Here is a 13,411-nt window from a genome sequence, read left to right on the forward strand (position 1 = left end):
ACATAAGTTAAAATACCTATAAATAAGAGCCATTCTCCTGACAATCTTGTTACATCATTAAAAAAAGAAATAAAATCCACATTCAGTAAATTATACTTGAGGCCCAATTTTCATGCTCTACTTAATTATCCCTCAATGATAATGTAAAAAATGTTTATTATTATTGCAATATGACATCTAATTCATAGTTTAGGATGCTTCTAATGATGAGGCCAATGGTTGGAGTGGTACATTTGAATGCTTAGTCCACTGATATTATTTTAACACAAGGTTTAATTTATTCTTTTTTTTACAGCTTTATTGAGGTATAATTGATGTAAAACAAACTGCACATACTTAAGATGTACAATTTGATGGATAGTTTTTAAACAGCATGAAAAGTGCCTGACAACTAAAATTTAAAAAATTTTAATTGAAACATATTGTTTTAAAATAGTACGTTGTAATTTTTATGAGACACAGATATGGATTTATAAAAAGGTGGGAGGAAAGGAAAGAAGTTGATTTAATTCCAAGTACCAAATTTATTCAGAAGGTTTAGAAATGCCAAAATTGACAGCCAGTTTTCTTGATTTTCTTCTTGAAGAAGAGCTTGGTGTTGATTTATGGTGAGACATACTATGGCCTGGGGAGGCAGCTTCAGCTTGAAGAGAAGATGCAGGTTGGATATTCTGAGAGGACTTTAACGAAGCTGATGAACTCTCCTGTGGAACTGCTTTGGTGACATCAGAAGACGCTGACTGGCTAGTTTGAAGTGGTGTGGCATGAGAACTCTGAGTCTCCTTGTTCTCAAAGTTCTTTTTGTTTGCAACTCTTTTTTTAGTTACCTTTAAGAAATAAAAGCATCATTAATTAATAACACAGGCAAAAAAAGCTAGTGTTAGAAACTACCATAACCCATGCTACTAACACTCATCAATTACCACTGACTTATTACTTCCAGGTATAATCTCCAAATCAGACTTTTTAAATTCAAGGAATTTAGTTACAAATAAAATATTTTAAAATTATCCATAACTTAAATATAAAGAAAATTTATATTCCTGACTTTGTTTTCTTTCTAGGGCCATACCTGTGGCATATGGAAGTTCTCAGGCTAGGGATCAAATGGGCAGGTTCTTAACCCATTGAGCCACAACAGAAACTCCTATATTCTTGATTTTAAATTACTTTGTTCTAGAAAAGGATGTTACAACTTGCTGTAATTATTACTATTCATTAGAACACAAACTCAGGCAGCATGGACCAGGTCAGACTTGGTTACCACTGGTAAAAAACATTCTCAGTACCCAGACCAGTACTGATTGAGCTTCTAGTTGGCACCGAATAAGTAATTACTGAGTACACAATTTTTTTTTTTTTTTTTTTAGGGCTGCATCTGCAGCCATATGCAGGTTCCCAGGCTAGTGTCAAATGGGAGCTGTAGCCTCTGGCCTACACCACAAGCCACAGTAATGCCATATCCAAGCCATGTCTGCGACCTACACCATAGCTCATGGCAATGCCAGATCCTTAACCCACTGAGAAAGGCCAGGGATTGAACCTGTGTCCTCATGGATGCTAGCGTCAGATTTGCTTCCGCTGCACCACAACAGGAACACCCGAGTACACAAAATTTTATCAATGGTCTTTGAGCAGTAAAAAATTCCCTTAAAAATGTAATAATTGTCTTTTAGGTCTCACCTGTAAAGGTATGAACTGATTATGCACACCAGCTGGCATTCCTCCAGCCATGGGCATGGTCCCGGCATATGAAGTATGATGGAAGGGCTTCCCAGGAACTGGCACTGGTGGTCCCCATGGCATTGAGCCAAAGAGATGAGTTGATGATGGCATGATATTAGCTGTTAAAAATCATGGAAAAACTGTTTTAGTAAAATGGTGTCATTAAAGCCCAAAATTTCAGACCTCCTCCTGCTACCCTCTTTTGGCTTTTTTCACTATGGCAAAGGGTATACACTTAGCTTCTCTGATTGATCTTGCTTACAACATTCAAGCTCAGGATCCCCCTTAAGGATTGTGAACCATCTACAGACATCATCTTATCATCATGCTATCTGGCCTATGAAGGCCAATAGTACTGTATACTGATACGAACTTTAGGAATATTTGTAACACTATTTTAAAAAATAATAAAATGGTTATGAAATTATCTCTTGGGGATGGGGGGGGAAAGCCAGGGCACAAAGAGAGAAATCTTAAGGATCTCACCTGCCCCCAATGCTAAGTTGCTTCCATAGTGATCCCAGCCTACAAAAAAACCAAAAAAGCTCAAGTCTTGAAATCTGATCACTTTCATATGATATGCAGACTCTTTCTTTCCCCTATTCTAATATTTGTAATTCGAGCATTTAAAAATTTATATTTTGTTTCTTATTAAAAGTGCATTAAATCCATGATTCCCCAAGGAAATTTGTGTATCTAAAACACATGGTGAGCTTCCTGGCCAAGGCCCCGGATCTTATACATAGACTCTGAGGGGCCCAAAAATCTGTATTCTTAATAAGGTTCATGGGTGATTCTTAAGCAGTCAGTACCAAGGCAGCATTTGGGAACTGCTGCATTAAACAATGACATCTGAGACACTGGCACATTGCCACTGAAGAAAGTATGTTCTGTGTTCAAACCTTCTTTCTAGAGAGATTAAAAAGGCAGCCTGGACTATAAGACAGTATAGCTTAACTAAAATTTAGCCACTTAAAAAAATGTTTGGGGGAGTTCTCGTCATGGCTCAGCAGTTAGCTACCCGACTAACATCCATGAGGACACAGGCTCGATCCCTGGCCTCGCGCAGTGGGTTAAGAATCCGGTGTTGCCGTGAGCTGTGGTGTAGGTCACAGACATGGCTTGGATCTTGTGTGGCTGTGGCTGTGGCGTAGGTTGGCAGCTACAGTTCCAATTGGACCCCTAGCCTGGGAACCTCCATATGCTGCAGGTGCAGCCCTAAAAGACAAAAAGACCAAAAAAAAAAAAAAAGTTTCGATCAGGAGAGATGAATCTCTATTTTTCAATTTTACGAATTACACACATTCATTCCAGGATAAAGAACAGTTTCAATATGAAAATAGTGAGATTTAGAAAATTATGTCTTTTTCTCCTTTTTTTTTTTTTTTTTGCTTTTTAGGGCCACATATGCTGCAAATGTATGTTTCTAGGCTAGGGGTTGAATTGGAGCGGCAGCTGCTGGCCTACACCATACCCATTTCAACGCCAGATCCAAGCCATGTCTTCGAACTATACCACAGCTCATGGCAACGCCGGATCCTTAACCCACTGAGCAAAGCCAGGGATGAATCCCGCAACCTAATGGTTCCGAGTCAGACTCATTTCCACTGTGCCACGACGGGAACCCTGAGTATCCTTTTTTTTTGTCTCTTTTTTTTTTTTGCCTTTTCTAGGGCCGCTCCCGTGGCATATGGAGGTTCCCAGGCTAGGGGTTGAATTGGAGCTACTGCTGCTGGCCTACACCACAGCCACAGCAATGCCAGATCCGAGCTGCATCTGCAACCCACACCACAGCTCACCGCAACACTGGATCCTTAACCCACTGAGCAAGGCCAAGGATCAAACCCGCAACCTCATGGTTTCTAGTGGGATTCGCTAATCACTGTGTCACGATGGGAACTCCCCTGAGTATCCTCTTTAATAGACACTTCAGTTTGTAGCAGAATCCTGTTCTGCTAAATTGCTTACTATTTCTTTAACTGCTTTTCTCATTACACACTCTTTCCAAGTGTCTAATTTGCTGCTTTCCCTCGCCCCTTTGTCCTTGTAGGCTTATTACACATTTAAAATAATTTATGGAGTTCCTGCCACGGCGCAATGGGACTGGAGGCATCTTGGGAGCGCTGGGACACAGGTTTGATTCCCAGCTGAGCACAGTGGGTTAGGGACCCAGTGTTGCTGCAACTGCGGTTTAGGTCACAACTGCGGCTGGGATCTGATCCCTGGGCTGGGAACTCCATATGCCTTGGGGTGGGCAAAAATTTTTTAAAAAGTTAAAAAAAAATTAATAATTTATGATTCAGTTTAATGGAGTTTAGGCAAAGAGAAGAGATAACTAGTTTAATCAGCATTATTAACCTTTGTAATATTTATAGTGAGGATTAGTATGTAGAGCTCCTGGAATAATATCTGGCATACAGTAGACTCAAAAAGGTAATTTTCTAAACTTGAAATAAGCAAATTATTTTTTTATTTTTTATTTTTTTGGTCTTTTCTAGGGCCGCTCCCATGGCATATAGAAGTTCCCAGGTTAGGGGTCTAATCGGAGCTGTAGCCACCGGCCTAATGCCAGAGCCACAGCAACACGGGATCTGAGCCATGTCTGTGACCTATACCACAGTTCACGGCAATGCCAGATCCTTAACCCACTGAGCAAGGCCAGGGATCGAACCTGCAACCTCATGGTTCCTAGTCAGATTCATTAACCACTGTGCCACGATGGCAACTCCAGCAAATTATTGGTTTTAAAATGATAATGATTAGGATATGAAGAAACCAACTGTTATTAGAAAAGAGGGGTGACGGAGAAGTGTTTAATAAACTTAAGGTTTAGAATAAAAAATTATAAATAAACAACAAGGCCCTACTCTATAGCACAGGGAACTATATTCAATACCCTGTGATAAATCATAACGGAAAAAGAGTATATTGTATAGCACAGGGAACTCTACCCAATATTCTGTGATAATTTATATGGGAAAAGAATCTGAAAAAGAAGAGATGTACGTATATATATAACTGAACCACTTTGTTGTACAGCAGAAATTATCACAACACTGTAAATCAACTATACTTCAATTATAACTTTAAAAAAATGGAAAAGAATCTGAAAAATAATATATATATTCATATATATAATTGAATCACTTTGTTGTACAGAAGAAACTAACATAACATTGTACATTAACTATATACTTCAATAAAATAAAGAAAAGAATAAAGAGATCCTAAACACAGTCTAGCATAAATAAGAAAATGGTATCCCAACGGAGTCCCATGACTTTCTCAATAAAAGAACCTGGACAAAAACAGAGTCCTGATTCCACAGTGACCTTTTCATTCCCCCAGCAAACCAGGAAGTCACCAAGTGACTACAGGAAGCAGGGAACTACCTGCTTGGCACTATGTTTGGAGGAGGAAGACAACTGTGCATAAGAAACATACATACGGTAAGCCTAAAATACTTTCCACTCTTTATTTCTCTCATTGTCAAGGGCAGTTTCTTTCAAACCCACAGCTTCAAAGCTTTACCTATTTTTTTATTCCCTTCATCTCTGTTTTATCTTCCCATACCCTCCACCTCATCCTGTGTTTTGATGTCTACCTTAAACCAAAATTCATGTGTGGGCAGTTACTGGGCTGCCCCAAAGAACTGTCCTACTCTATCCAGCCACACTAGAGACTACAGGAGGACACTGGTATTTCTAGATGAATCTGCAGATTCTGGTTTCAGGCTTATTTCTCATAACTCCTTAAATTCCCTAGACATTTGGATAATTTCTTGTGTTTTATCAAAATGATACTTCTTAAAAAGAACTTTCTAAAAACAATAACTCAATAACAAATATTTAGAAGAGCAAAATATCTTACCAGTAGGTTGGGGAAAAACTGGAGGAATTGTTCCAGGTGGTACAGCAGGAGGATAACTTGGAAATATTGGTGGAGGCAAAGGGAAATTCACTCCTAAGGAGCCCTATGAAAGTATTTAAAAGTTATAAGACAATGCAACAAAAACATGTACAGGGATTGATTAAAGATTTAGTAGAGAATCCATGGACAGTTCTCACCAATTGTTGTAAAGCAAAAAGTGCAGCTTTTTCCTTGGCCTCATTTTCAGAATGGCACTGTGGCCCATGTACCAGTAAGCCATTAGATAATTTTACCTGGCAAACTGTCATTGTCTAAAAAAAAAAAACAAAAACAACCAAACATGAATGTTTATGAAGTTATCTGCCAGGAAGTTGACCTCCTCCTCCAAAGCTTAGTCTAAACAGGGAGAATAACATCATCTAACATTCTGTAAAAAAAATTAAACAAAATTCAAGAATTTAAAAAAGGACTATCAGCTTAAGTTTTGGGTTGTAATGCAAAAACTTTAAAACTGTTGTCTTGTCTTTCAATGTTTACAAAGTTAAAATGATCTCTAAGTTAGCTGAAGGGTCAAGCATCCTAATGGAAATGAAAGCCAGAAAAACTTTCTTCCTTATATCTAGGATTGGAAAACTAGGTCTTCGCTTGTTTTTGTATATAAGATTTTACTGGAACACAGCCAAGTCCACTTTTTTCTGAATTAGCTGTTTTCATACCACAACTGCAGAGGTAAGTGCTTGTGCTAGAGACCAAATACTTACTATCTGGCCATTTATACAAAAAAATTGCTGACCCTTGCTTCCCAACATCCTTTAAATACAAGGTATTTTGCTAATGAGAATTTACTTCCAAAATCTGAAAGACTCAGAGGTTCTGACTGATACATTTACATTTAAATGATAACTCTTCACAGTATACTTTTTTCCCCCTCTTACAAAAAGATTTTTATATAGTATTGTTAGTTAATCATGCTTTCTATTTCAGGTGAGAATTTGTATACAGAAAAAGGATAAAGCAACTTTCTCATAATGGTTCTTGAGGTGCAGTATGGGGTCCCTGGAGGTTCCTGAGACCCTTTCTGGGGATCCTTGAAGTTCTATTTTCATAACAATATGAAATTATGAAGATACTATTTGACATTTTCACTCTCATTTTCTCATTAAGTATACAGAGGACAAAAAGTACACTGATAACAATTTCAGATTCTACACTGCACTAACTTTTACGAAAATACCATGTTTTAATGTAGTACCAAAAAATATTCCCACTTATATGAAAAGGCTATTAAAATTTTCTCCCTGTTTTGGATTATCTATTTCTGTGAGGTCAGATTTTCTTCATCTATTTCAACCCAAACCACATATTACAAGAGACTGATGTAAGAGGCCCATATGAGAATCTAGCTTTTTCTATTAAGCTAGAAGATGGAAAAGATTTGCAAAAATGTAGAGCAATACCACTCCTCACTAATTTTTTTTTTTAACATAACCACTCAGAGGCAAATTTACAGCAATACAGGCCTTCCTCAAAAAAGAGGATCTCGAATTGACAACTTAACCCATCACCTAAATGAATTAGAAAAAGAAGAACAAATGAAACCTAAAGTTGGCAGAAGAAAGGAAATTATAAAGATCAGAGAGGAAATCAATAAAACAGAGATTCAAAAAACAATAGAAAAAAAAATCAATAAAACCAAGAGCTGGTTCTTTAAAAAGGTAAACAAAATTGACAAACCCCTGGCCAGATTCACCAAGAGGAGAGAAAAAACCCAAATAAAATAAGAAATGAAAAAGGAGAAATCATAACGGATACTGCAGAAATACAAAAAAACCACAAGAGAATACTGTGAACAACTGTATGCCAACAAATCTGACAACCTAGAAGAAATGGACAACTTTCTAGAGACTTACAGCCTGCCGAAACTGAATCAAGAAGAAATAGATCAACTGAACAGACTGATCACTAGAAATGAAATTGAATATGTCATAAAAACACTCCTTACAAATAAACATCCAGGACTAGATGGCTTTGCAAGTGAATTCTACCAAACATACAAATTTTATACCCATCCTCCTTAAACTTTTCCAAAAGGCTAAAGAAGAAGGAATACTCCCAAAGACATTTTATGATGCCAACATCACCCTAATTCCAAAACCAAAGATACCATGAAAAAAGAAAACTATAGGCCAACATCTCCGATGAATATAGACGCAAAAGTTCTCAACAAAATATTAGTCAACCGAATCCAACAACACATAAAAAAGATCATACACCACGACCAAGTGGGATTTATCCCAGATTCACAAGGATGGTTCAATGTATGCAAATCAATCAATGTCATATACCACATTAACAAAAGAAAAGACGAAAACCACATGATCATCTCAATAGATGCAGAAAAAGCATTTGACAAAGTCCAACATCCATTCATGATAAAAACTCTTACCAAAGTGGGTATAGAGGGAACATAACATAATAAAAGCCATTTATGACAAACCCACAGCCAATACAATACTCAATGGAGAAAACCTGAAAGCCTTTCCACTAAAATCTGGAACAAGAAAAGGATGCTCACTCTCACCACTTTTATTTTTAAATATTTTTTCTCTTTTCTAGGGCTGCACCTGCGGTATATAGAGGTTCCCAGGCTGGGGGTCTAATCGGAGCTGTAGCTGCCGGCCTACGACAGAGCCACAGCAACACATGATCTGAGCTGCATCTGCGACCTACACCATAGCTCACGGCAATGCTGGATCCTTAACCCACTGAGCGAGGCCATGGACTGAACCTGCAACCTCATGGTTCCTAATCAGATTTGTTAACTACTGAGCCACGATGGGAACTCCCACCACTTTTATTCAACATAGTACTGGAAGTCCTAGCCACAGCAATCAGACAAACAAAAGAAATAAAAGGTATCCAAATTGGAAGAAGAGAGGTAAAATTGTCACTGTATGCAGATGACATGATACTATATATAGAAAACCCTAAAGACTCAACCCAAAAAACTACTTGAACTGATCAACAAATTCAGCAAAGCAGCAGGATACAAGATTAACATTCAGAAATCAGTCAAATTTCTGTATACTAAAAATGAAATATTAGAAAAGTAAGACAAAAATACAGTACCTTTTAAAATTGCACCCCAAAAAATCAAATACCTGGGAATAAACCTGAGCAAGGAGGCGAAAGACTTACATGATGAGAACTATAAAACATTAATGAAGGAAATTAAAGAGGATGCAAAGAAATGGAAAGATAGTCCATGTTCCTAGGTTGGAAAAATTAATATTGTAAATATTACCCAAAGCAATCTACAGATTCAATGCAATCCCTATGAAATTACCCATAACATTTTTCACAGAACTAGAACAAAAAATCCAAAAATTTATATGGAACCACAAAAGACCCAGAATTGCCAAAGCAATCCTGAGGAATAAAAACCAAGCAGGAGGCATAACTCTCCCAGATTTCAGGCAATAATACAGAGCCACAGTCATCAAGACAGTGTGGTACTGGTACCAAAACAGACACACAGACCAATGGAACAGAATAGAGAACCCAGAAATAAACCCCGACACCTATGGTTAATTAATCTTTGACAAAGGAGGCAAGAAAATAAAATGGGAAAAAGACAGTCTTTTCAGCTGATGGTGCTGGGAAACCTAGACATCCGCATGTAAATCAGTGAAACTGGAACACTCCCTCACACCATGCATGAAAATAAACTCAAAATGGCTTAAAGACTTAAATGTAAGACAAGACACCATCAAACTCCTAGAAGAGAACAGAGGCAAAACATTCTCTGATATCAATCTTACAAATGTTTTCTTAGGTCAGTCTCTCAAAGCATCAGAAATAAAAGCAAAAATAAACCAATGGGACCTAATCAAACTGACAAGCTTTTGTACAGCAAAGGAAACCCTGAGAAACACAAAAAGATAATTTACGGAATAGGAAAAAATAGTTTCAAATGATGCAACTGACAAGGGCTTAATCTCTAAAATACACAAACAATTTATACAACTTAATGGCAAAAACAACCCATTGGAAAAATGGGCAAAAGACCTGAATAGACATTTTTCCAAGGAAGATGGACAGATGGCCAATAGGCACATGAAAAAATGCTCAATATCACTGATTATTAGAGAAATGCAAATCAAAACTGCTATGAGGTTCCACTTCACCCCAGTCAGAATGGCTATCATTAATAAGTCCACAAATAACAAATGCTAGAGAGGGTGTGGAGAAAAGGAAACCCTCCTGTACTGTTGGTGGGAATGTAAATTGGTACAACCACTGTGGAAAACAGTATGGAGTACCTTAGAAAACTATGCATAGAACTACCATGTGACCCAGCAATCCCACTCTTGGGCATACGTCTGGACAAAACTTTCCTTGAAAAAAAAACATATGCACCCGCATGTTCATTGCAGCACTATTCACAACAGTCAAGACATGGAAACAACCTAAATGTCCACAGACAGACAATTGGATTAAGAAGATGTGGTATATATACATGAATGGAACACTACTCAGCTATAAAAAAAGAACAAAATAATGCCATTTACAGCAACATGGATGGAACTAGAGACTCATACTAAGTGAAGTAAGTGAGAAAGATTAAGACAAATACCATATAATATCACTTACATCTGGAATCTAATACATGGCACAAATGAACCTTTCCACAGAAAAGCAAATCATGGACATGGAGAACAGACGTGTGGTTGCCAAGAGGGAGGGGGAGGGAGTAGGAGGGACTGGGCATTTGGGGTTAATAGATGCAAACTATTGCCTTTGGAATAGACAAGCAATGAGATCTGCTGTATAGATAGCACTGGGAACTATGTCGGGTCACTTGTGATGGAGCATGATAATGTGAGAAAAAAGAATGTATATATGTATGTGTGACTGGGTCACTTTGCTGTGCAGCAGAAAACTGATAGAACACTGTAAATCAGTTATAATGAAAACAATAAAAATCATTATAAAAAATAAAGTTAAAAGTAACTTAAAACAAAAAAAATAAATTTTTTGGAAAAGTTATTTTTAATGCACAAGAAATACTAAAATTTTTTTTTCAGTTTTCAGTTTTAATTTGGTAAATATGGATATAACACAAGTACATGAAAGTTCCTTGGGAGCCTCAAAAAGAAAGGGGGGAGCTTCTGAGACAAAAAGTTTGAAAATTGTTTCTGTAGCCCAAGATCCCTAGACTCTATTAGTCTGAAAAATCTTGCCAGGCTACCTGCTGCCCAGGTTCCTCTGATAAATCTCTCTGAGAGCTCTGGTTATGCATAAATCTAAGAGCCAGTGTGAGAAGTATTAATCTATGCTTCTCATAAAGTTAGAAAAAAAATCAGCTCCATTATATTATTTCTAGCCAAAGATTTTCAGTCAATTTATTTAAGCTCAGTGTTCAAACACTTATGTAAATGAAACATTAGTATACTATACCTGTGGTGTTCTTAGAAAGGAGAAATCTGGTTGTGGCATTCCAACAAGGGAACAAATTCGAGAAAGTTCAGTTACTGGTGTGGACACAGGAGGAATCTGGCTGAGAGCAGGCCAGCACATACTGTCCAAAGACTGAACATTATGGTACTCACTGGCACTGTGAGGCTTGTTCGTATAAGATGCTACCAAAAAAGAGAAAAGGACACAGCAATATTAAATGATATCCCAACCTATGCAATTATGGCAGCGCTCTACAGAATACTATTAGGACACTGTAAAAAAGTGGAGAGAAATCTCCCATGAAGTAACTATAAGAACTATTTAATACTGCCTAAAATGATGAGAATGCAATGAAGATTTTTAGATGATTATAATTACTGATACATAATTAAGATAAAGATTTTAAAATATGATATGATAATGCCAATAATTAACATAGTGCGAGAAAATGACTATACAGTTATGTTACAGGCAAAATTTAAACAAGAAAATGGCTTTCTAAAGCTCATTTACAATTAGTTCTTAAGTTCTGAGGTTACAGCTTCAATCTTATTTCTCAATATTTCATCTTCCTTTCTGAGACACAAGGATGAATGTTTTTATTGTACTAAAATACTATTTCTTAATAGGTTTTCTGAACTTAAGTCTTTTTTATATAGAATATGATTTAAAAATTCAGGAAGTTCACCTTCTTTATAATCAATAAACTCACAAACAGAACAAAAGCATACCCCAGTGAAGAACAATTCTAAACTTCTTACTATTACACAGATTTTTTTTTTAAAAAAGTGGCTTGCCCAAACTTCTGTTACATGGGCTGGTTCTGAAGTCTTGACTCTAAGATATATGATATTTCTTACTATACTAAAATACAGTAAAAGTTACTTGTTTCTGACAGTGGAACTATCTTTATCCAAAACTGTTTTCGAATTTTATTTTTCTCTATTTCAAGAGCATGTTTGTCACTATGGTAAATAATGTTTCCTGATAGCTATTGGAATTTATTTCATTTTTGGCTGCACCTGCAGCCTTGGGAAGTTATCTGACCAGGGACTGAATCTGAGCCACAGCAGTGACAATGCTGGATCCTCAACCTGCTGTGCCACCAGGGAACTCCTGGAATTTTACATTAATAATTTATCTCAATACTCAGTGGAGTATAAATGAAGCTAGGCTCTGATTTTGTTCCAGATTTTGATCCTTAAGAAACACAGGTTTGCTTATTTCAACATGTTTTATCTCTGAGAAACTTCTGTCCTCACCTACTTTACATGAGTCATTCTTCCTGGCAGGCTTTTGTAGATAATTACATAGAAAAATATTAAAGTAGAGGGAATTTAGAGGGTAGAGGCAATGATGGACTTTTACTGAAATCCAGCTATGTGCCAGATATTACGCTATAGGCTTCACAGATTTAAATTAAGTGCCTCCATTAATCATTTTTAATTAATTTTACAGTGTCTTCTATTTTTATGTTGGTCAAGTTAACATAATACTAATATCAATTATTGGCACCTAGAATGTGTTAGACACAGTGCTAACTGCTTTATGTATCATAAAATTATCACAAGTCATTTGCAATGTTATTTTGGAGATAAAAGAATTTCAGAAAAGTTAAATAATGTATTTAAGTTGCATAATCATTTTAAAATTACTAAGAAAAAGCTAAAATGTAAAAACCTTCCCAGGTTTGGGATCTACAGAATGAGTATCTATATTAGTGTAATTGAAGTAGTCACAAGAAGACATTTAGGGACTATAAATTTATTGGTTACATTGTTAAATATATATAACTGACACAGCATATGAATTATACTCTTATTTATTTATTTATTTTGTCTTTTTAGGGCCACACCTGCAGCACATGGAGGTTCCGAGGCTAAGGGTCTAATTGTAGCTATAGCTGCCAGCCTACGTCACAGCCACAGCAACACCAGATCTGAGCCGCGTCTGCGACCTACACCAAAACTCACGGCAACGCCAGATCTTTAACTCACTGAGTGAGGCCAGGGATCAAACCTGCAATCTCATGGTTCCTAGTCAGATTCATTTCCACTGTGCCACGATGGGAACTTCATACACTCTTATTATTTGTTAATCTTAACTATATTCTTAAAAAAAAATTTCGTTTTTGTTTTCATTTTTTTTGGGCTGCATCCGCAGCATATGGAGGTTTCTAAGCCAGGGGTCAAACCCGCACCACAGCAGTAACCAGAGTTACAGCAGTGACACTGGATCCTTAACCACTAAGCCACCAGGGAACTCCAAAAGTACTTTTATGTTTAAAAGCCACATGATTAAAAAAACAAATGATCTAAATTTCTGAAGTGGTATTGGTTATTAGCACTAGTATTTA

General features: G+C 36.8%; 1 protein-coding gene across 5 annotated transcripts in view; it reads right to left on the bottom strand.

Moving 5' to 3' along the window:
* Positions 1-504: 504 nt before the first annotated feature.
* XRN1 (5'-3' exoribonuclease 1) overlaps positions 505-13,411 on the bottom strand; it is a 111,426-nt gene continuing 98,519 nt past the window's right edge. For 3 of the 5 annotated variants that reach the window (XM_047783879.1, XM_047783848.1, XM_047783857.1), the window contains 6 exons: positions 11,056-11,237; positions 5,793-5,906; positions 5,596-5,698; positions 2,212-2,250; positions 1,684-1,844; positions 505-827 (listed from right to left, as the gene is read on the bottom strand). In XM_047783879.1, the coding sequence (XP_047639835.1) occupies positions 525-827; positions 1,684-1,844; positions 2,212-2,250; positions 5,596-5,698; positions 5,793-5,906; positions 11,056-11,237 (902 nt within the window). In that variant the 3' untranslated portion in view covers positions 505-524. The remainder of the gene's footprint in view (positions 828-1,683; positions 1,845-2,211; positions 2,251-5,595; positions 5,699-5,792; positions 5,907-11,055; positions 11,238-13,411) is intronic. The other 2 variants (XM_047783863.1, XM_047783870.1) reach the window with 1 other exon arrangement.

The sequence above is a fragment of the Phacochoerus africanus genome, chromosome 1 (genome assembly GCF_016906955.1).
Source record: "Phacochoerus africanus isolate WHEZ1 chromosome 1, ROS_Pafr_v1, whole genome shotgun sequence".
NCBI lineage: Eukaryota > Metazoa > Chordata > Mammalia > Artiodactyla > Suidae > Phacochoerus > Phacochoerus africanus.